General features: G+C 48.0%; 1 protein-coding gene across 1 annotated transcript in view; it reads left to right on the top strand.

Moving 5' to 3' along the window:
• The first annotated feature begins 5954 nt into the window (after positions 1-5954).
• SORCS3 (sortilin related VPS10 domain containing receptor 3) overlaps positions 5955-25112 on the top strand; it is a 1546015-nt gene continuing 1526857 nt past the window's right edge. Inside the window, exons 1-4 of the mRNA XM_086919577.1 lie at positions 5955-6152; positions 10636-10973; positions 14293-14363; positions 14827-14946. Of these exons, the coding sequence (XP_086775703.1) occupies positions 5955-6152; positions 10636-10973; positions 14293-14363; positions 14827-14946 (727 nt within the window). The remainder of the gene's footprint in view (positions 6153-10635; positions 10974-14292; positions 14364-14826; positions 14947-25112) is intronic.

Consider the following 25112-nt stretch of genomic DNA (forward strand, 5'->3'; position numbering starts at 1 on the left):
TGCTTGAAGGCTAGGAGTTCTGGGGCGAACCAGCTGGCCCTCTTGCTGGTGTCTCTGTGGGGGGGTTTCTTCAGTGGGGTGAGGGTGTTGGTGCAGTCCTCAATCCAGCGTCTGAAGCTGTGGGCAGCGTCGTCGGTGTTGGAGGGTTCGGTGGGTGGGCTGAGATCAAGTTTTGCGTGCAAGTTGCTCTTCTGTGAATTTGCTCCAGGTGTGGCGGGGGATCTGTTGGGTGTGGTGGTGTGTGATGGGTTTCTCGAAGGCGAAGTGGATGCAGCGGTGGTCGGTCCAGAGGAGTTCGGTGGTGTGGCTGACGGAGATGTGCAGGCTTGAGGAGAAGACGGGGTTGAGCGTGTGGCCGGCGGAGTGGGTGGGCGTTGTGATGAGTAGCTTCAGTCTGAGGTTGGCAAAGTTGTCGATCAGGGTTGTGGAGTTGTTGTTGTTGTTGTTCTCAAGGTGAAAATTCAGGTCCCCAAGGAGGATGTAGTCGGTGGAGGTCAGGGCGTGTGTGCCGTTTAAATCGGCAATGGAGTCGCGAACTGGGGGCAGGGACCGGGGGGTCGGTAGATGAGGGTGCCTCTGAGGGTCAAGTTAGGGTCTGTGTGGATCTGGAAATGCATGTGTTCGGCGGTGCTGAGGGCGTCATCGGTGCTAGTCGAGACCCTGCTGCTGTTCTTGAGGACAATGGCGATTCCTCCTCCAACTCCGTTGGTGCTGTCTCTGCGGGTGATCTTGTAGCCATCTGGGATGGCTATGGCGATGTTGGGTGCAGAGGAATCATTAAACCAGGTCTCTGTCAGGAAGGAGACGTCCGGGGATGTTGTGTCGAGCAGGTCTCAGAGCTCGACGGCATGCTTGTGTACGGAGTGGGTGTTTAGTAGTGTGCATCAGAGGTGGTTGGGGTCTTTCTTGGCGGGTGGTTCGTCGGCTCTGAGGCTGGTGTGGCTGCAGTTCCGGCAGGTCAAGGGACCATGTGTGCGTTTCGGGGCGGCCTTGAAGCAGGTGTGGCTCTGTCCGGAGTTGAGAGCGTGCAGAGTGCTGGCGTCGTAGTGGTGGCGGTCGTCGTGGCGGGTGCGGGGGCCAGGGGTTCTGGCTCTGGGGGTGGGCCAGGCACAGACGGGCACAGAGGGGCTTGCCTTAGGTGCACCTTCGGCCGCACAGTGGCCGGCATATATGGGAAGGTGGGAGGGAGGAGCAGCTGGGAGGCGGGAGGCGGGGGCAGCGAATGGGCAGTGGGCAGTCAGGGGGGCGGGGACGCAGGGGACGCAGGGGATGCAGTGGCAAGGGCGGCGAGTTACAACGTAGGTAACAGAAGGAAAAAGGGGCACAGAAACAAGGGAAAAATGAGTGGCACCAAGGGCAGAGGGGCACAAGAAAACAAGTGGAACAGAAGGCAAAAGGGGCCCAAAAATGATGGAAAAACGAGTGGCACAGAGGGCAGGAGGGCACAAAAAACGAGTGGGACAGAGGGCAGAAGGGCACAAAAAACGAGTGGAACAGAAGGCAGAAGGGCACAAAAAACGAGGGAAAAACGAGTGGGACAGAGGGCAGAAGGGCACAAAAAACGAGTGGAACAGCAGGCAGAAGGGCACAAAAATCGAGGGAAAAACGAGTGGCACAGAGGGCAGAAGGGCACAAAAACCGAGTGGAACAGAGGGCAGAAGGGCACAAAAAACAAGTGGAACAGAGTAAGTAAAGTAAGTAAATTGATACTTGTATAGCGCACTACTCACCCGCAATGGTCTCAAGGCGCTTGTACGAATACCGCTGTGGAACCCATCCTGGCTTTCCCTGTGAGGCGTCCAGTTCCTGGGCACCCCCAAGGTGGAGGCCAGGCATCCTTAGCATTGTGGGGGCCGTTGTGGCGATTAAGCAAGCTATTGCCCAGAGTTGCAGAGTGGGACTCCATGATTGGAATAGGCACCGAGGCGAGAATTGTCAGAACCGTGGAATTTTGAGCCCAAGACCCGCCGAGGCGGGGAATTGAACCCTGGTCCCGGGCTAGACCTCTGCATCAGGGTCTGCCGCTCTAACCATTGAGCCACACTTCTCCACAGAAGGTAAAAGAGGCACAAAAATGAGGGAAAAACAAGTGGCACAGAGGGCAGATGGTCACAAAAAAAACAAAAAAAACGAGTGGCACAGAGGGCAGAAGGGCACAAAAAACGAGTAGAACAGAAGGCAAAAGAGGCACAAAAAAGAGGAAAAAACGAGTGGCACAGAAGGCAGACGGGCACAAAAAGCGATTGAAACAGAAGGCACAAGGGGCACAAAAACGAGGGAAAAACGAGTGGCACAGAAGGCAAAATACAGAATACAGAAATACAGTGGCAGCTAAGAACAAAAGGCAGAACGGGCAGAGAGGAATGGGGGCAGCGAAGGGAACAGAAGGGAAAACCTGGCAGGGACACAGGGGCATTGAGGGGTACAGAAGGAAAAAACGTCAGAGAGGCATGGGGCAGCGAGGGGAACAGAAGGGAAAACTGGGCAGGGGGCCCCGGGGGCAGCGAGGGGTACAGAAGGAAAGACCGGGTAGAGAGAGCACGGGGACAGTGAGGAGAACAGAGGGCAGAAAAAGGGGCACGGACCACGTACAGCCAGCGGGGGAAGACAGACAACAGCAGTCACAGACACAACAATGAAAATACAGGCAATACAATAAAAGCAATAAAGCGGAGGATGAACAAACATACCTACGGCCTACCACTGGCCACCAGGGATGAGGCGCAGGTGGTAGCCTGCGGGTGGAAGAGGGCCTCGAACTTCCTCAGCAGCGGTAGCTGGGGCAGGGAGACACAGGAAGTGCTGTGCGGAGGGGGAGCGATCTACCTGGTGGTTATTTTAGAATTGTATCCCCCTTACCCTGACTAGAAGCAAGGGTTCCTATTTGGACAAAGGTACCTACCTCTGCCAACTAGAGACCCCCATTTCTAACAGTGGTCCCCAAAGACAAAATTGCATTTATAGGCGGGAGGGTGATCAGCTTGTTGCTAATCCCCAGCATTAACTCAATATTATATGCGCAAAGTAGAGGGAAGATGAATCAGTGTGTGGCATAAGAAATCTGAGAACTTTTGAAAGGTTACTTTTCTTAATATGTGCAAACTGTTTTGACAATGAATTTGATTTTTGCACTAAGTGTATCCAAACCTACAAGCGAGTAGAATATTTTAGGCTAATTTCAGGTTGTTTTGTTTTTGCAGCATGTGATTGTTTTGAGCAAAACATGTTCATAACAATAACCAGTTTTCGTAGATATTCTATAATATGTAAACAACAGATGTCTCTATTACTCATCTTAACGTGCTCAGTTTACCTACCTGCAGAAGGATGGAAGGCTGCCTTACCAGCATTCAGACATTTGAACTGCAGATCACCACCTGTTCCTGGGCAAATGGTCAACTCACTCAGCCATCCTGTTGACAGAATAGTTAGCAGACAAGCGACTCGATGCAGGTTCTAGCGCACAGTACTGCTCAGTTTTGTTGACTGTTTAATGTTTTACTGTAGACTCATGCCGCTTTTAAATAGAGGCGCTGACCAGCCTGACGCACTTTCTGAGCAGCTCTCGTCTGCAATATAGAAATGTTCAACAATTAGTGACGAAAAGCAGAAGCAAAAATAATTCAAAAGGTCACCGTGTCCCTCACAAATGTCTCCAGAGAGATGCCAGAAAGCATGGGCTAATGATGCTGTCAGCCGGCAGCCCGTGCTCCGCTCTGTGCTCACTGATCACGGTATTTATGTTCCACTGTCAACCCTGATTAGTAACAGGTGCAACCTATTATGTCTCTCTCTCCACTGGAGCCCCCACTTGCTGGCTAGCCACGTTAACAACCTTGGAAAGTGCATCCTGCTCATCATGACATCCTGTCACGTGATCCTGCCCTGGAACGGTCAAAAACATCTCTGTTTCCTCTTCACGGGAGCGCTCCCACGATTGATGCGAGATTGTTCTGTAACAGGTGTAGCCAGTATCAAGATAAGAACACTCTACCGGAAATACGTAGCAGAATCATCGCCAAGTTCCTTTCAACTCAGTGAAATGATAGATATTCATGAGTCACTTCGTCCAGGTTGCACAGAGACTCGGAATCTGGGGCCTAGTTATCAGTGGTACGGTGACAGTGGGGCACAGAGGTTGCCCAACAGCGGGTGCAGTTATTGTGTGTTATGGCCACCCAGATATTTGTTTAACGCTGGACCGTTCCTGGTGCCTAATTCTGTGTTGACTCTTTGAGGAGGGAGTTTGGGGACGGGGGAGGATGGGAGAGTAAATGGGAAATTGGAGAAGAGCGTAGAAGCAGCTGAAATAAATGGACAGAGTAAACCATGAAGAGGAGGGGAGGAACAACTGACAGAGTGGGAGAAGAATAATGACAAAGCAGGATAATGGCAAGCAAAAGGTGCAAGGGGGGCGAAGAAAAAGTGGCCGGAAACAAGGATACCAGGAAATAAGTAAATATCAAAGAGTGAGGGAGAGAAGAAGGGGAAATTGCCTCAAATTTAAAGCACTCTGATATCCTTCGGGATCAAGTTTGCGCTATATAAAACTTTATAAATAATATAAAATAAGAAACATTGAAAAAATATTAGGAAGCAGAGAGTGAAAGAGTGGCAGGAGAGGAGCAGGATTTGACAATGTAGAGGAGAGAGAAGGTAGAATGCCCCGGTTACTTACCGGTAATCTTCATTACTCCGAGTATAGTCTTCCTCGCCACATGACTAACAAAGTGAGCTTCAGCTCCACACCAGAACCCTCCAAAGCAAAAAGTCAGCCTCCCATGCCTCCCATCCCTTCCCAATATGGCCGACCCATTACACCCTTGACCTCTATAAGAGGCGGGCCAGCCCAACACTTCAGCCTGAAAGTACCAAGCACAAATATGAAGCCGATGGCCAGACAGGGAGGGAGGGATGGGAACTCATGTGGCGAGGATGACTATACTCTGAGTAATGAAGATTACCGGTAATTAACCGGGGCATTACCTCCATGTTAGTCTTCCTCGCCACATGACTAACAAAGTGAGCACATACGAAAGCCAAGCTTCATGGAAACTCACAAGCAACCAACCGACCAGAAAGGGATACCCACGAAGGAGGGCAAACCCAACAGACCAGATGAGTGGGAAGACCACCCAAGAGAAAGGCAACCACGAGCAGGTAGAACCAGCCTGGGACAGAAAGACACCGGAAGGGCCGAAAACCCGGATCTCCAAGACACGAAGAGTCGCCAGAAAATCCGCCCCAACCAAAGGCCGAAGGAGGACAGAGAAGGCACGGAACCAGATCGCATGGAGCCAAAAGCAATAGCAAACAGGCCCCAGAACAGAAAGCAGCAAACTGGTTCAAGCACACCAAGACCGCCCAACGGACAGCCAAAAACGAGAGGGGAGCAGAAGCCCAGACAGAGGAACCAAGGGCAACCCCACCACAGCAACCCAACAAAAAGCCACAGCAGAAAAGAGACGCAGTCCAAATGAAACACAGCAACACCGCACGGTGGACCACCAACCACGAGAGAGCCGAAACCACCAGAGGAACGGGGCAGTGGAACCAGACGCAAGCAAAGAGACTGGCAGGAACCGCAAAAAAACAGATAGGGGTGCAAAGGAAACCAGCACGCCAAACGAACAACCCCCCAAAAAATTAGGGTCACCACAACCCCACGCGCAAGGAAATAAACAGGTGGGACATGAACCCCAGTCGCACCAAGGACCCTCACCCCCCCGGAAGGGAGCACGCCACCAAGGAGGGGAACCAGGCAGGCACAAAGCAAATTAGACCCAGGAAGACGCCAGAAACAACACCGAAGAGACCCGGCCACCAAGGGAACCCAACCGCCCAACAGCAAAACAAGACAACCCGCAAGGCCGCCCAAGGAGCCCGAACAGCAGAAGGGACCATGCCCAAGACATAGCTATCAGAAAGGAAGCGAACATCCACCAGAGGCCACAATGAAGAAGAAAGCAAACAGGGCCTGGCAGGGAGAGGACCGCAGCATGGAGGAGCGAGACCACCCCGCACAGGAACTAAGCAAAAACGAACCCAGTAACGTACCACAAGAAGGAAGCGAGCCGCCGAAGCCAGCACCCAGGTGTGATAGGAACAGGAGCGCACCAGGAGGAAAAGCCACAGGCAGAAACACACCCAAGGTGAGAATGACAGAAGAGCTTGGCGAAATCCACCCCGAGCCATGTCAACACACCCAGGGAGCCACCCGAGCCAGCAGGCCCCAGGACCCTAAAACCAGGGACAAAGAAGACGAGGAAACTAAATCCACACCGGAAGCGCAGGGCCCTGCCTGGGAGAGGGGAACCAGAAGTCCCAGCACCCCCCGGACACCCAAAAGCACCGCTGGAAGCAAAGACCACCAAGAGAAAGCTAGAAGCAGGGGCAGGACACAAAACCCGCACCCACAGAGGCAAAACACAGACCACTGAGAAACAGCTCCCAAGTCCATCAACCGCAGCAGCAGACACCACTGGAGAAACCCCCAGGCGAGCACCTCAACAGGACAAATGCCCTGGCCAGGCCAAACAAGCCCAGAACCCTAGGAAGAAAAGGGACACTAGGAAAGCGCAAAGCTGGTAGCCCGGACAAGAAGGCTGAAGAGCCAACACGGGAGCACAAACTTGAATAAAAGTGACCCAGGCAAGGATAGCACCAACAGGCCAAAAAAGGCAACAGTGGTGAACCCCGCAAACAACCTGGAGCAAGAAGCAGGGGAGAAACCACACCCAAGGAGAGCAACAAGAGGCCACGCAAACCTGGAGCAAACCCGGGGCAAATCCCAGACAAGCCAAGGAAGGGGCAACAGAAGGCCCAATAAGGAAGCATCTGAAGACGCGGAGCCACAACACACACAAGACATGGGCCCCACAGGAGAACCAGCTACAGCACCAGGTAGTCCCAGGCAGACAACGACCATGCACAAATCGGGAACCCAAGCCCCGGCCTCAGCCACAGAGGCCAAAAAGGGACACCAAAAAAAGAAGACCGCAGGACCTACCTGCCGACAGGGAGGGACAGGAACCGAGCACCCGGCCCACGATCCAGAAGAAAGTGGAAGAAGCATGCACCACCAACTACTAACCCAGACAGGACCAACTCCACGGGACACAACCAACGGTTGAATGAAAACCGAAGGACAAGGAGAACACCGCGAGAGCCGAAGGCACCCACAAGGAAACAGAGGAAGAAGTAGGCCGGAGTCGAACCATAGCCCGGTTTGAGCCTGTGCCACAGAGGCACAAGACTAGCCACAAGTCCACAGAAGCTGGCAGCCCAGAGGAGCCACAGGCAGAAGCTGAAAACAACACCAGAACCCCCAACCACGGGACCCAGATGGGACCCGAAACCAGTGGGGCAGTTGATAAATGAAGGGGCAGCGCCAGGTACCAGATCAGAATGGCATGCCACCACCCCGAAACAGGCCGAGACCATGAGAGGAAGGGGGAGGTCCCAGCCAAAGAGGTGAGGACCCGAAAGACAGCTAACTGCGCAAAAGCAAGCACTGGCCAATGACCAACCGCAGCAAAGGCGCAAGCCAAATCCCCGACTTGACACAGCAAACACCATAAAAAAGGCAGCAGCCCACTCAAGGATCAACTGCCACCGGGCATGAGCAGGTGAGTCCCAGAACTGACAAAAGGCGACAGCAGGGCGGCAAGGTAGGGGGCAGGATCCATGACCCTGAAACAGAGGCCACCCAGGACGTAGGGAGAGGCAAAAGATGGTCCCACAACAGTGTCCCCAAAAGCTCTGCCTGAACCAGAACCACCAAGTGACACCATGAAAGCACATGCGGGAGACGAGAGCAGACACGATCAGGGCAGAAAGGACACACCGAACCCCAGTCCCACGAGAGCCCATGCCAACCGAGGCACAAGACAAACCAGAGCCAACAGGAATGGGATGAAAAGCCAAGCTGAAGAAGAGCCCAAAATAAAACAGTCAACTGGGCCACACAAGCATGTGGGACAGAAGACAGGAGCGAGGAACTTCGCACTCTAGCCCGTTGGAACACCAACACATGCCGCCATCCACAGAGAGGACCACATGGACCCACTTGCATGCACCCTGGATGGAATAACAGGCTCAGGGTGCAGCATGCACCATTGGAGAGACGGACAGCCATAGGGGGGTAGAGCGCCGAGGATAACAGAGCAGCAGAGGGGCAGTCAATAAGACAGAGCCTCAAAGGAAAAACAAGATTCAAGAACAGGCTCCACCGTGACATCCTGTGACACTGAGAAGGTAAACTGTGGGGCACGGACGTAGACCCAGCGCCAGCACCGAGACCTGGACCCAAAGTACCTAAAGGCAATACACGAACATATAGCCAAAGGCAAATAAAGAGGGCAATGGCAGGAACCGAACCCTTGCACCAGAACTGATCGGAGAAAACAGTGGTACATCAACCACATCATGCCAATAAAAAGGCAACCCTGTATAGACCAAACCAGCACGCCGACACATAAGTACACTATTTCACAGACCGAAGACGGTATTTTACGCCCCCACAAGACATAGAAGCCACGCTGAACACACAGCCCTCAGGTCCAAGACAGGAGTGTAAAAAACACCAACCACAGCCCAGACTGCGTGCAGACAGACCGTTAAACGAACCACAGGAGCGAGAGGGAGACAGGCGTTCACTGACAGCGGAAACAGCCGCACCAGAGAAAGAGAAACAGCCACGCCCTCTTGGAGCCAGAGACCGAAAAAGCGAAGACAAACGGCACCCCGCCACCCAGAAGACCTGGTCAGCCCAGCGCAACGAAATTCCTGCAGGAGAAGTCACATCAGGCCGCCAGACATGAGCACCACGGAGGGTAAAGACCAATTATGTCCGGTATCGTACACACGTGTGAGGCATTTGGATGTCAGCCACATTTGGTGTAATCCCGTTAGGCAGTTCGGACTGTAGCTATGTCTAAAGTTTCCTATGGAAATTAACACGTGAAAAATGAGTTTTAGGACCCCCCTTTTTTCTTGGCCCCCGCTAGATGATTCACCCGGAAACCTTTAAGACAGGAGCTGACCGGAGTGCCCCCTTAGTTTTAAAAAGTTTGCGAGGATTCGTCAAGCGGCGCGAAAGTTATTGGGAAAAGAAAAAATGCTTTTCCTATGGAAATTAGGTCCTAACTATAACTACCTATAGTATATATACTTTTAGTAGGCCCTAGTTTGGCAGTAGAGAGTAACCAAAACTGCTGTAAAGATCCAAAACATAAGTGTGCAATGCATAATAAAAGGTGCACATCTTGTACTATATTAAGTGAGCAGTCATATGCATCTTTGCCCTTGACTGCAACATTGTATGTTTTACACTCACTATTTCACTTTGGTACTTTAAAGGTATTCTAATGCTTCCCTGTGGGACAAAACCACTACTTGGTATTGAATAAAACTTTTAGTAATATCTGGTGAATGTACACTTTTCTTTTTGAAGAAACCTTTGTATTTTCAAGAGTGCTAGAATCCACTTTGTGTAAGAGTGTTTTTTAATGCCAAAACAAAAATATCATGCTGCCATAGATTTTACCACCTAATTTCCCATAATGAGGGGCATACTTACAAGCCCCTATCACCACCACAACATCACTTTTAGCGATAAGAGTTTTGCCTTATTTACAAGGCACCTAACTTGGTTAAACACTGCCTTCTAAAAATGCCCCATTTCACACTACACTTAGCTTGAAAGGGGCAGGTCAATGATTTTTGTGGTAGATATTCCACCACAACATACATTGATTTTTATGCTGCCCCAATTTAAAAGAGCAGCTTAAATAGGAGGCAGCACTAAAATTAAGACCAGGGAAAACCTGGTCTTAAACAGGCGAAACAAGGAGAAATGCTTTATTTCTACACGTTTTTGCTGTTTCCATGTGTGTTTCGTTCGCCAGCAAATATAAAAACAGCAAAATGCCAATGATTGTTTATGTTCAGGGAGGTCCCCCTAAAACAAGCATTTGCAATGCAATCGGTCTCACATTTGCGAGAGTTTAAGCTATTAGTATTGTAATTGACAATCCCTTTTATTTATGTTTTAAAACCCAAAACATAGTTAAAAGGCACTTTCATTTACAATGCCAATAGCTCAAACTCGTGTGAATGTGAGACCTATTGCATGGCTGTCTTTGCAGTCATGGTCACTGAGAGATTCATCAATGCCCAGCTGACCACCTTCATCGAAGAGAACGCGATCCTCGACTCCTCCCTGTACGGATTCTGCAGAAACCACAGCACCGAGACCACCCTCCTCGCTGCCACCGATGACATCCACAGGCTACTCGACCAGGGCCACACTGCAGCCCCCATCCTACTAGACCTCTCCGAAGCCTTAAACACAGTCTCCCACCACACTCTCGCCACCAGACTCTAAAGCGCTGGCATACGGGGAACCGCACTCAACTGGATCCACCCTTCCTCACCGGAAGAACCAAAAGGATCAGACTCCCACCTTTCCTCTCCAAACTCACTGAGATCAACTGTGGAGTATCCCAAGGATCCTCGCTCGGCTCCACGCTTTTCAACATCTACACGGTCCTCCTCGCTGCCATCGTCAAACAGCATGGGCTCAGCATAGTATCTTCTGCTGACGACACCCAGCTTATCCTCTCTCTCACGAAGAACTCCGAAGACAGCAGACTCAGCTTCCAAGAAGAAATGAAAGACGTTGCAGCCTGGACGGACAACTGCTGTCTAAAGTTGAACTTGGAGAAGACCGAGGTCCTCGTCCTTGGACCCTCCCACACAGTGTGGGACAGCACCTGGTGGCCCCTTGCTCTCGGAAACCCACCCATGCCAACGAACCACACCCGAAACCTCTGCGTCATCCTAGACTCCTCCCTCACCATGACCCGCCAGATCAACACTGTACATCGACCTGCTTCAACTCCCTCAGCATCCTCCAAAAAAACTTCAAGTGGATCCCCCACGAATGCAGAAAGACTGTCACCTAAGCACCAGTAAGAAGCAGACTAGAAAATGGCAACGCCCTCTAAGCCGGAATCAACAAAACCCTGCTACACAGGCTCCAAACCATCCACAACACCGCGGCCAGTCTCATTCTCGGAACCCTTCAACAGGAGCACATGACCCCACACCTACAAGACCTCCACTGGCTCCCCATCGAGACGAGGGTAACCTTCAAGCTACTAACCCACCCTACAAATTCCTCCACAACATTTGACCCAAATACCTCAATGAAAGAGTCTCCTTCCACGTACTCAAAAGGAACCTCCAGCAAGAATCTGGAATGAGCTCCCAGTCAACATCAGATGCTCCCCTTCTCTGAACACCTTCAGGAAGAAACTCAAGACCTGGCTCTTCAGCTGACCCGGAGCTGCCCCCCCCCCCCCTCAGTGCCTTGAGACCCTCACGGGCGAGCAGCGCAATTTATAGACCCCCTGATTGATTGATCGATTGTCAGTCAACCATGTCTCCTCACTCTTGAGCAAAACCTAATTGTTGTTCAATTACAGCTCTGTAACGATTAGGGCTACAAAACTCAGGTTCTCTTTGTAGTGTGTCAATCTAACAGAGAATTGAGGAGAGAATCATTTTTGAAAATGAATATCTCTGACTGGGCAGTCCTTTCTTAACTTGGTTTTATTAACTTTCAGGTTACAACAAGTGTGGTATGTCAGTTTTCAAACCACTTTCCTGGGCTTTGACTGCTCGATCACAGCTTCCAGTGGGGATGCAAGGACGCAATTGTGTCCTGCCCAATCTCTTAATTCCTTTCATCACAAGGCCTAGAGGGGGAAAACATGCAGCATCATCTCGGAATCTCTATAAGATCTAGAAAAATAACCTTATCTAAGGTGATAAGGAAACTGGCATGTAAACAGGAAAGGTCACGCTGTAGACTGAGTTTACTCGCTGTCCATTGACCCTACATGTCCTCATTTCAAACCAAATCATGGACGTGGTTACTAACCAAATCCAGTTGACCAGTGCCCCGGTTCCTGCCCAGTGGGAAACTGCAGCATGGCTAGCAGAGAAAACCTTCTCAGAAAAGAAGGGAAGGCTGATAGTATGAAGCTTTCTAAAGGGGCTTAACAAGCAATGTTGGTAGGGCTACTTTTGAATCTTACAAGAATGAGACCAAGAAAAGGAGCAGACCCATTTCCACCAAGTCTTCAGACGCACAACTGACTGGCCCTAAACACTGCTGCACTGACACAAATGTTGCACTCTGCCATTTAAGAGTACACATTCAAAACCTTTACACAGCAGCAAGTTGTAGAATACTCAGCTGCTGCCTTTGTCAGCCGAGAATGAATTGGGTCTGGACCTCCCCATTACAGTGTCTGAAGAGTCTGTTACCATGCCTCTGCCTGTGTCTAATATACCTTTAGAGCCGTTAGTTGTGATTACAAATCCTATAATAGTGACAGAGACTCAAATTGACTCAGCAGAAGCTGTGGGTGAGGTCTGTGGGGTCGTGGGTGAGTCATCTGGTATTTCGACACAACGTATCCTGGGGAAGCTCAGATGTATCAAGAAGTGCTCAAAGCGGCCCAAACATACAGCTGTTGTACAACATACTGACTCTAATACCCCCCATAAACTGGCTGAACTGGTGGAGGAGATGTTTAATTCACGGCTGGAGCCAGCTTTAGTGGGTATAGCCAAGGACATTGTAGATACTCCTAATACCTGTGTTGCGGGCTTGTTAAAAAAATGTGAACAAATACTCTTTGTTTATCAAAGAGTATAGAGGGCAACAAGAGTTGGCCAGAGAGGCCCAGGTAGTCCATATCGCCAAATTTGGGGATAAGGAGGGTTATTCGGGTAATGGCACTACATTTTTAACACAGGATCTCCCGAGTAGTACATCGCGGAATAGGAGACCGGGTGTTATTGGAAAAAAAAAACAACCAGCCAATGGGAGTACACCCCTACTAACAACAAAGGGCTAGGGACCATCAATACAGGGGACATAAAACGCGTTAGGACCCCTTCCCCCAGCTATAGGTAGGAGAATTTAGGCAGTATTACTCTGGATCTTCCTCCAGATGCCGCCCCGTTGTTGGCTGTGTTTACAGGGGTCCCCCCACTAAGTGATGGTGCGATTGAATCTACCCAAGATCTCCTAAAGCAATCTAGATATTGGTGTACGCAATATAGTAGGGGAGGCCTAGATATATCGACATCTATTATTGTGGCCAGAAGGGTTAGTTGGATTGGACACCGCCCCAAGAGTATTAAGGGAGACTGTGTGGATGTCAATTTTAATAGTTGTAATCTGGCAGACAGATTATTTTGGGATGCCTCAGAGTTAGACAACTCTGGCATCAGACCAGTACCTCTGGGCTATTTTTACCCTCCAGCTGTGGCATATACAAAAGCTCCTGCTAGATACCCACCACTGCCTATTCAGAAGAGGCCCATGCTGGTTCCCAATCCCTTGCACGATACTCCCCAGGATAAAACAGTAGGGGGGTCTCTCCAGAGAGTGGAGAGAGTTAAATTAGTTTCACAACCAAATCGTGACTCTCCAAAACAACGAGACACGGATATAGTTCTAACTAATCATTTTTCACCCCTGACATACATGGAGGATAACGATTGACTACATGATATTGAACAGTGCCCTGTGGAGCGAGTTTTGGAGTCAAATCAGGCATCATCATGTAAGATCTTAAACTGGAATGTGGCAGGTATCAGGCTTAAAAGAAACAATGATATTTGGCTGGATTTCGTGAAACAGTTTGACATTATTGCCCTTCAGGAGACGTGGGATGCATCTAAGAATTTTAGCATGGATGGGTATATGAGCTTTGTCGTTCCAGCTTCACCAGGGATAATTCTCCTTATCACACTAAAATTGAAAGGTTTCTTTAAAAGGCTGGAGTTAGATTCTAGCAACATCTTGATTCTGGAGTGGGTTATCCCAAATCTGTCTAAATTTGTATTAATTACCCTTTATAATGTTAAAGAGGGAGAGCTGATCAATCAACATCTGGGCGCTCTTGATTATTTTGTGTCAGATTACAAAACAAATCATAACACTGCTTTCGATGTTATCCTTATGGGAGATTTTAATAATCATCCTTGTAGATGGGACTGTCATCTAGATGATCAGCTAGGCCCGCTCAACTCAATGGTTCCACACTTTGAACACAGTAGACAGGGAGAGGCCCTAGAGGACCTCCTAGCCAATATGAATTTATTCGAGTCAGGTGTTGGTGATGGGGTGGAGAGGGTCCCTACCTTCACAGGTAAAGGGTCAAGTACCGTTATTAATTATATCTTTATATCTCCTGGTGTTTTACCTAGGGTCACGGCCTATAAAGTTGTACCTTCTGTGTTTAGTGACCATAACCCGGTCATCCTAGAGGCAGACCCAGGTGAAATGATTGTTTTTAAGGATAGTGGGGGAGGGGAGATTAGCCACTTGACCACAAAAGATCAGGGGAGGAGGATTAAATGGTCTAGGATGGTCCCTGAAGCCTTTTATGAGGATCTCTCCATTAGACAGTTCTGCTCCCAGTGTGGAGATTATTGGCGCCTATGTTTCTGTTTGTAATCAGATTGCTAATTACCTAAAAGCTGAAAACATAGATAGACCTAATCAGTTACAAAGATGGTTTGATAGTAGCTGTTCCAAAGCCCATGGTGCCCTTCTCCAAGCGTTGAAGATAAGACCTAGAGATAGGGCTCTTGTTGCTAGCCTTAGGAAGATATATAAACTGGCTATTGCTAAATGTAAGCAGGAAATTAAAGAGGAGGCGTGGAACAATCTTTTATCAATTGAAGTTCTACGTGACAGTAGTAAATTTTGGGTGACTATAAACCATCCATTTTTTTCAGGACAAGAGAATTCAAATATGAATTATGTCATACCAGATGAACGATGGCTCTCACATTTTAGGGAGACTTATGATAATGAGGGCCTTGTTTCTCTGGAAGATGACAACATCCCTAATCAGGGTATGTCTCCCTTAATGTTTAAAGTGGTTGAGGTAGAAAAAGCAATCGTGGAAATGTCAAAAAATAAAGCCCCAGGTCCGGATGGGGTCCCAGCGGATCTATATAGATGTTTCCCTACATTTTGGGCTAAGTTTTTAACTAATGTTTATAATGCCTCGAGTATAAACGGGTTTCCAGCGTCATGGGTTACATCTGTCATAATCCTGGTTTTTAAAAAGGGGCTTAGAGGGGACCCTTCGTGCTACAGACCAATCTCTTTTATAGACTCAGCAGTAAAAATCGTGGGTAGAGTCATTCTGCATAAACTTAGGGATTGGTTAGATAGCAGAGGGGTCCTCTCTAACCTCCAATATGGCTTCAGAGAGAATAGGAGCACCCTAGATCAATGTTTGAATTTACAGCTCCTGATAAGTAAATACACAGTGGCAAAAGAAGGGTTTTTTATATTGGTTTTATGGACCTCTCTTCGGCGTTTTACCTGGTCAATCGGACAAAACTTTGGTTAATCTTGCGGGATATAGGCATTGACCCACCACTGGTTAATTTTTTAGCTGTTTTACATCAGGGTCTTTGCGTCAGTCAGGGTTACTCGGGAGGGAAGATGCACTAGTCACTTTAGTTCGAAGAGGGGCATCAGGCAAGGATGTATCCTGGCTCCCCTCCTCTTTACTTTATACATTAATGCCCTAGAGTAGTCCTTGGGGGGGCCACTTTGGATGTTCCGCATATAGGAGACTCAGTTATTCCGGTTCTCACGCGGATGATGCTGTTTTATTGGCACGTACTGGCCTTGGTCTCCAGAGGTTGTTGGATTCGTTTGGGGATTTCATGGGGTCTTTGGATCTGAAAGTAAATATTAAGAAGTCGCATGTCATGGTGGCAGGGATACGCTGTAGGAACTTGAAGTTAAAATCCTTCTTTTGTAATGGTGCTGAGGTGACTTAGGTCCCGGTCTTTACATATATCGGGGTCCTCTTTGATGAAAGAGGAACCTGGGGACCACAACAGAAGCTTAAAAGTAATGCTGTAGCTAGGTCTACTTCAGCACTCATGGGTTTTGCTAAGCGGCTGGGGGCAAGACCAATGGAGGCACTTTTAAAAATGTACAAATCTAAATGTTTGGCCATAGCTATCTACGGTGCATCTTTAAGGGGTTATACAGCCCAGGATAAGATTCAAGTGGCGGAAAATACATTTTTAAATCTCTTCTAGCGGTTCCCCAGTTTACCCCAAACTTTTCTCTACACACAGAATTGGGTTTAGGATATGTTACGGATCAGTTAAAAGTCGCCCCACTGATCTGTTGGTTAAAGACCTGGCTAAATGAAGAAATCATTCTGAACCATCTGATCCTAAGTAATTGTGTATCCATGGACAAGGCTAATAGGGTCCCCTGACTTTTGTACGTAAGATCAATGTTCACTAAGCTAGGGCGTCCCGAGATTTACACATCACCGGAATGTATCAAAAGAGAGGATGTAAGCTGGACAAAGATCAGTTTTTTAAATATACTAGCATTGGAACGTGAAGAGCAGGAGTTAAAGAAACTGTGTGTTAAAGCTAATTATGTGTTATTAACGACTCCCTCTCTGGAACCGTATTTAAAAATTGTAACTAGACCATTTCATTGCCAGCTTTTGATTAGATTTCGTTTTAACTTGATTCATTTAACCCTTGGCGTTTTTCCTACTTGAGGTAAACCTGAAAATTCTAACCCATGCCATTGTGATAACTTTTCCACACAAGACACGTTGCACTTCGTTATTTTCTGTGAGTACTACTCTGACATTCGGAAAACATTTTTAGTTCCAATTTTAAGAGAGGCAGGTTTTTTACAAGTTAGTCCCACTCTGATCTATTTGCACAGGTTAAGTAGTACTCCCGATATTTATTGTGTTTCTAGTTTTTTGGTGGCTGCTGCTCGGATCAATACTAAAAGATTAGCCGCCCTCAGTATCCCTGCCTGATTTTTAGCTGTTTTAAAAAATTACAATGTATTTCTGGGCCCTTACTGTATATTTTATAACTGATTGTAAGCATTGATGTACATATATGATATGAAATGTTTTATTTTGTCTTTTACGATTTTAAGTAATCGAATAAAGTGTTTTGACTGACTGGCCTTTGTCAGCCACACGTCTCAGGTTCCAAGCATTCTCATACATTTGTCAGCATAGGCCAATGACAAACAACGTCTCCTGAATTGAATGTGCATTGTTACTGATGAGAATTGGAGACATAGAATTGAGTGACCTTCCTTAATAGAGAATGGGAAATATTCATTCACCAGAAAAAAAATTTTGTTTTATTTTAGTTGATCTCAACATGAGGAGAAACTCATAAAACCATAGTTCACTGCATGGAAAAAAGCTCTCAACATGTGGGTGAGCATCTAAGAGAGCCTTTCTCTTTTTAGCACCAGCACCTCCACAGTCTCTCCCCTTGGAGCCAGCGCTGCAACAGGGCACTTCCCCTATGCAGGAAGAACTTCTCTGCCATCCCACACCAATTCTGCAGGTTTCTAGATTAACCAAGAAAACTTTGTAAAAATCAGAAAACAAACTCTTCTGACTTCCCACTAATATTTCGGTTAATTTACCCACTTGAAAAGCACATCAGATGCTTAAGAGGTGCATGGTTACATATGCAAAATAAAAACTATTGCAGGTTAACGCCCATTGTAATGTAATCTACTTCGACAAGTTTATATTAGACCATCATTGTTAGACTAGCTGCTCATGAAATATAACTTCTGTGTAAAACAAACATGGGGATCCCAGGAGCTCCTCTGGATCAGGGGATTAGTACACAGTACAGTGTAAATACTTTGGCTTCAGTGAAGTGCAGCAATGAGATGAGGATGGCGAAGGAAGACTTTAGTATGCACATTAACAGATCAAGCCATCGGTAATCGAGAAAGTCCCGGTGTGGAAGGCCACAGCAGGCAAGAACACCAGTGGGAGAAGCTGACATTGAAGTGAGGTAGGAGACCTGCCCTAGTGCAGTGGAAAACCTAATGGGCACAGGCTTGGAAGCTATTCCCCGGGGTGAGCAAGCATCCATTTATTCCTCTCCCTGATGAACGGCACGCTCTGCGGCTCGTGGAATGCTTGCAGGGTAGCTTGGCCAGCAGAGCTGGCAGCCTTCCTCCTCGGCCGGGCACTTGGGGTGGGGATGTGGTGTTCAGTAGAGTGTGCCAGTGACCAACACATGGCTGGAGAGCAGTCAATGGCTGAATAGCTTACTGACAATTCTTGACGAACATCCACATTACAGGGCTGTGCGTGTCAAATAACCTGAGATTAAAGTCCAAGGTGTGTAACTACAGGATATACGTGCACACGGAACCAGGAAAGAAGGATAAGTGCTACTTCAGAAAGGGCCCATGAGCACCGACGTCTGAAACCAAATGTACTCACACTGAGGTTTGCGTCTAAGACCTGACCATGCACCACAGGGAGCACATGCAACCCGGGCTTCTTCTGGTTGCTTGCATACGAGCACCGCGAGCATGAGGACCGCCCTCGTAGGGCTAAAAATATGACGTCTATGTCTTTTAAACGAGGGCCGGCTTTAATTAAGATTCAGCGATAGGTGTGACCTAGGATCCTGACGAGGCTCCGCATGGACATCTTAGGGGGAACCTGCATCTGTTTAGAGAGGAAAAACCAGACCGACTTTGGAGCTGGAAACGAAGCTTCAAGCCTCAGGGTCCTCTCCACACCCTGTAAATCACTTAATCTCGCTAAGCCTACCAAAAGCCACCTCCTCTAACAACGGCAGGCATTTCAGCGTGTAAGGAGCTGAGCGCAATTTCTAGGCCTTCATTTATGTATATGCCGCTGAAGTTCACAGAATGAGTGAATCTGTGCATGCGGGCACAGCACGCTGTAGGCTGTGGACATTCTTCTAAAAGGGAAAGGTGGTGCAACAAGCAATTGCAATGCAATAGGACCCCCATTTCCGTGAAACCTATTGCATTGCAAACAGGACTGCGGACAGGTGAGAAAGCACGAACAACAGAGTGCAGGGGGAGCATGAGAAGGCAAGAACTGTGGGAGGGTGGGGGGAGGTACGGGTAGAAAATAGTGCTCACAATCTAAATAAAACATACTGTGCAACACTCGAAGTAAAGGGGCCAGTAGCCATGGAAGGATACAAATGACGACATGGCCATCATAAGGAGGGACTAAAAAGCCTAAAACCAATCGGAAGGCAGCATTTAGGACCGACAAAGCCACATGCTAATGAAAAAGATGAGCGGAGCTTTTACGGAGCTTCCACTACATACTGAACACTGCATGCCTCACAAAGCGAGCAGCGCATGTGCGCTGCTCCTATAGGCTTAACCTAAAAATGCTGTTTTGCAACTTCTATGTGTGCTGCATTAAGCAGCACATAGAAGTAACAAAACAGCACTTAAAGATTGTTTATGTGCCGGAAGGTCCCCCTTCAGCATATAAACAATCTTCCCCTCAAAACAGGCCACCCTGCACTATGGTGCAAGGGTGCATGCATTGGCGCTAGGCAGCTAAATTTAATCACTCAATCAATCAATCAATCAAAGCATTTATATAGCGCACTACTCACCCGGAGGGTCTCAAGGCGCTGGGGGAGGGGGGTCCGCTACTGCTCGAACAGCCAGGTCTTGAGCTGCTTCCTGAAGGCCAGGTGGTCCTGGGTCAGGTGGAGGTGGGTCGGGAGGGAGTTCCAAGTCTTGGCGGCCAGGTAGGAGAAGGACCTTCCTCCTGTGGTGGCTCTTCGGATGTGGGGGACAGCGGCGAGGGCGTGGCCGGTCGATCGAAGCTGGCGTGTGGGAGCGTAGAAGTTGAGGCGGCAGTTGAGGTATCCTGGGCCTTGGTTGTGTAGGGCTTTGTGTGCGTGGGTGAGGAGACGGAAGGTGATTCTCTTGTTGACCGGGAGCCAGTTCAGATCTTTCAGGTGTCCGGAGATGTGGCTGCGACGGGGGATGTCCAGGATGAGTCATGCTGAGGCGTTCTGAATCCGCTGGAGTCTCTTCTGGAGTTTGGCGGTGGTTCCGGCGTAGAGGGAGTTGCCGTAGTCCAGCCGGCTGGTGACGAGGGCCTGGGTGACCGTCTTCCTGGTCTCTGTGGGGATCCACCGGAAGATCTTACGTAGCATGCACAGGATGTTGAAGCACGACGAGGAGACGGCGTTGACTTGTCTGGTCATGGAGAGGGAGGAGTCCAGGATGAAGCCCAGGTTGCGTGCGTGGTCAGTTGGTTTGGGTGCGCTGCCCAGGGCGGGGAGCCACCAGGAGTCGTCCCAGGCGGAGGGTGAAGATCCCAGGATGAGGACTTCCGTCTTGTTCGAGTTCAGTTTCAGGCGGCTGTTCGTCATCCACTTGGCTACGTCTGTCATCCCTTCGTGTAGGTTGGCTCTGGCGGTGGCGGGGTCGTTGGTGAGGGAGAGGATCAGCTGGGTGTCGTCGGCGTAGGAGATGATGTTGAGGTTGTGCTGGCGTGCGATGGCTGCGAGGGGGCTCATGTAGACGTTTCAGAGGGTTGGGCTGAGCGAGAAGCCTTGAGGAACGCCGCAGATGACTTTGGTGGTTCCGATCTGAACGGGGGGAGGCGGACTCTCTGTGTCCTTCCGGTGAGAAACGAGATGATCCATTCCAGTGCCTTCTCCTGGATTCCGATGTTGCTGAGGCGCCGCTCTAGGGTACGGTGGCAGACAGTGTCGAAGGCCGCGGAGAGGTCTAGGAGGATGAGGGCCGCTGTTTCCCGTTGTCGAGCAGGGCTCGGATGTCATCGGTGGCTGCGATCAGGGCGGTCTCGGTGCTGTGGTTGGCCCAGAAGCCAGACTGCGAGAGGTCGAGGGATCCGTTCGTCTCGACGAAGGCGGCCAGCTGCTTGTTGACGGTCTTCTCGATGACTTTAGCAGGAAAGGGAGCAGCGAGATGGGGGAAACGGGTGAAGCGAGATGGGGGAAACAGGAGCTGCGAGATGGGGGAATTTAGCGCCAGCGCAGGGGGAAACACAGGGCTACGCCATATTCAAGTAAATAATGTGAAGCCCTACGTTTTTAAAGTCACAAACCATGTTGTTAGCTTTCATTGCTTAATGACATGATTCGCTACTTTCTTGTAAATGTGCCCCCTAGTCTTTTTGTGTAACATTAGTTAGTCAACCCTGCTCCATAATTTGGTCCATCACTGATGCATAATTCCAATGTCCATGAGTAAACCGATTTTTACACCCAATCCACCAGAATACCAACCCACAAATCAGATCTCTCTAAAGTAGCAGAAAATCTCCTCTCTCATTCAATTAATTAACCTGAACCTCTTCATACCCCACTCTGTCAATTGATGCATTTAATGACCCATATCCTGGGTCACGCCTATGCAATGGTATTGTTCACAGAAAACTTCTGATGAACATATCTTCTGCTATGCGGGTCATAGTTTTCTCCGAAATATTTTATCTAGGTGACAACTCCATGAGTTAAGAAAATATGATTCTGTAGGCACATTCCTAGCCGAATCTGTGTACATTATTGATTGATACTCAACATGAATTTCGGAAGGACATTGAACAGCACAATTTAGAGGGTTTCAGGCAAAGGAAAACCCACCAAATCCCCATCTTAATCAGAGGTGTATTGCTGGCCCAGCTTTGCTTCTAATTCCCAGATAGCTCATACACGTCGTGTTTTTATTTATTTGTACATCGCAATGTGTAGCCTGCGTCCTCATGCTGTGTACATGTATCAGCAACAAATATTGGATTTGTGGAGAACTGTACTTGGGAATATAGTCTGCACGTCAATTTTTCTTAGCCTCACAAGCGAGATTTCTGACTGTGGGAATACGTCCTACCGCACAGGCGCTCATGGCTCTGAATTATGTCTGGCCTTGAAAGGCTACTTCCTGCCTTTATTCCGTCCCAGGGCGCAGACAAACACAGTCTCAACACAGGTGCAGCACGCGCTCAGTCCCTAATGCTTGTCAATGTAATTGACTCAAGCAGCCGATTTTCCCTTTGATGCTTTGAAAATTTTTCAGTGCACTGTTTCTAGATTCTAAAGAGGTCACTTAGCCTATAAATCCAGCCCAAGAGCGATATATTTCTTCGCTTTCCATCGACAGGGGAGCACTATTTTTATCCAGGCTTCCACTGCATGATTTCACCGCTTGTTCTTTATTTCCTTTAAGTGAACTCAGACCATCATTTTTCTGTGATTTTTACATCGCGAACAAAGTTCACTTTAGATAAAACTGATGGATGTTTCCTGTGTGTTCCAGGCATACGCCGCACGTAGAGGTGCATGAGGTATTTGCATTTCGGTAATAATTTTATGTTTTATAGATTATATAGCAGCAGCCCCATCTCTGAAGCCATAAAATGAATCCATTATGATGTTTGGTCCGTGCTGGCTCGAAACACCTCATAAGTTAGGCAGCAGTTACCCTTGTTAATGACCCTCTCCAGTCTGGCTCCGATTGGACGCCGGCCGTTATTCGGAAACTGGTAAATGGCTCCACATGACAACACTGGCAGTAACTGCTTACAGGCAGAACACCAGCTCTGCTCCTAAAATGCATTTGTATCTTATCGAAGGAGTTTACAGTAAAGAACCGACAAAGCTTAATTTGTGCTGGTGGTATCAGCAGTCATTTTGACATGGAGCAAGAGAGAAAGGGACAGAAAAGGAAAACAAACACATGGTATGTGGCAAAACAGTGACAACGGTAGGAAAAGGTGAAACATCGAAAGAGTGAGGTAAAATAATATATAAGTGTAGCATGGAGGACGAGAGAGGTATGGGGTGGAATCAAGACTAGGCAGCACTAATGTTTGGCAAATAGTCTTTCTGCAGCAAGCTTCTGAGAAACACTTTGGGCCGCTGCACTCACCTTTTTATGAATTATACATTGGAAAACTCACTTTCCGCATTATCTACATAACTATATTGAGCCTGAAATAATTCCGGAACATACTGACTCCTTCCTGAATGATGCAGTTGTCTACTAAAGGGGCATCTACATTTCATCGATACATCTTAACTTAATCACACCTTTTTATGCTTGGTACTAGATGGTGTAAATGGTGACCCATGCTCCTGGATTGGATCTTAATTTGTAAAGTTGACCTAACCGTTTCCCCCGTTGTCCCACTGCAGTGTGCCCGTATGCCTCTTGTGTAGCAAGGAGCCCAGCAATGCTTGAGAGGATCAGTTAATAGAGAGCCTAAAATGTGCCCATCACGTGTCCTATCTATTTCTCTCAAGCTCAGAAGGCGCTTACTCCATTCTCTTGTCTCCATACTAGAGTGAGGAGGATCTTACTCAAACCAAGTCTCAACCAGTCAGAGCAGCCTGAAGGGTGATAGTCATGCTTCAGTGCCCTCACATGACCATTAGCCCAGTGGCATCAAACTTAATGATGTAACTAGCTTTGTTCTCTTCACAGCATAATCTTTGACATCTGGCATCATGGTAAGTATCTTGAGCTGTAGCGTATGTTGTGAATCACCCTAATAAAGAGCATTCATACATTATTCAGAAAGTGTGAACATGTATGCATCATTCCACCAATTACCTTGATATCCTGCTACTGCCCAGCAAATTTGCCTTGAGAACATACCATGTGCACAATCCCCTTGAAGTCCACCTGCTGCACATTTCATCTCTAACCATGCATTATATAGGTGGATTGATTCGTTTACTGCAGTCACTCCTTGCAGTAGCTTGGTGTGCATGGTACCATTTCTATTGATTTACAAATGCAGTAATTGCAAAGACCTGAAAATGAAAAGGTAAGCTTTATCTTGTGTGAAATCCATCACATTTAGCAAGCCTAGGAAGAAGAGGTCTGTCTGGCTAGAGCATATAAAACAGGGAATTGGGAAGGAAGAGTCAGAGAGGAAGTGAGGTCTGAGTATAGGAAGGAGTTGAAACTGATCACTGTAATCACATATATACATTATAAAATTTGTAATTAAAAGATGTCAGAGAAAAACAATATTTACAGTAGACCAGGGCCTAAGCATGATCTAAGGGCGACTATAGTGAAGCTAACAGGCTCCGGAGTCAAAAGTTTTATTTCAGGATTTGGTAATTTTTTGGGGTTTTCGTTTTCTTCCGAAGCGGCAATACAGGAAGCTAAAGATGCCTAGTTTCCTCCAAATTCAGATACACTGAAACCTCGAGATTTTTAATCAAAAGCTCACAGATGATAAAGCTCAATTTTATAACTGGCACTGAAGGGTAAAGCTGAAGAATGTTCAGAGGGGATAAAGTGGTTCTTTGAGGTGATCTTGCTAAAGTCTCTAACCTTGAAACAAAGATTGCAGAGATGTCCAAATTGGTAATCCATTGCAGGCAGGGATCCAGCTTTCTCATGTTTTTGTGGGGTTTTGTTCTGGTCCTCCGGAGGCATACCTTTGCTGATGCTCAGAAAGCCTATCCTGGTCTCTTCTGCAGCTCCCAGGTCCTCAAAGAAGATTCTTGGGTCATGGTTCCTCTCGAACAAGAGATTTTACAGTGTCCAGTGCAATCCACTGGGCAGGTGGTACCTCCACATAGGAAGGAGACTTTCTTCAGACTTGTGTGTCTCTGAGAAAGTTTACTAAGGCCAGACAACTGATCCTTGGAGCACTGAACCTTGGAGTGCAGAACCAGTTTCCTCCTGGGTTCAAGTGGTCAGCAGGATACACCTCAGGCTTCTTCACAGGTAAGCCATGCAGGCTTCTTTATTCTGTTTTCTTTCAGTTTGAGGAATATTCTAATGTACAGGTGGTGGGGTGTAATTTAAATCCAATGCACTAGTCAGGAATTGATAGCTTCACTAGACCCAATACATGTAGAATTAACTCTATACTCAACTTTCTTTTTAGAACGTCCTTTCCTTCTTCCCTGTAATCTTTCCTTGAGGAATCTATCCAAGATGGCAGAATCAGGATCTTCAAGCCCAACGACTACCCAAATCTAGCCCCATGACAATCAAGAACTACCTCATCTTCCATAACTGTGTACAGCGTTCCTCCAGCTGTGGATAGAAACTAATGTCTGAGATAATTCCGTAAATAGAAGGCTTCTGCCACTTGAGCCTTCCTCTAGCATCTCAGTGTCAAGGCAGGCCTGTGCTCTGGACATTTGTGATGACAGCTCTTGGTGTATATTCCTGAATGGTACATCCC

Source organism: Lissotriton vulgaris, chromosome 5 (genome assembly GCF_964263255.1).
Source record: "Lissotriton vulgaris chromosome 5, aLisVul1.2, whole genome shotgun sequence".
Lineage (NCBI taxonomy): Eukaryota > Metazoa > Chordata > Amphibia > Caudata > Salamandridae > Lissotriton > Lissotriton vulgaris.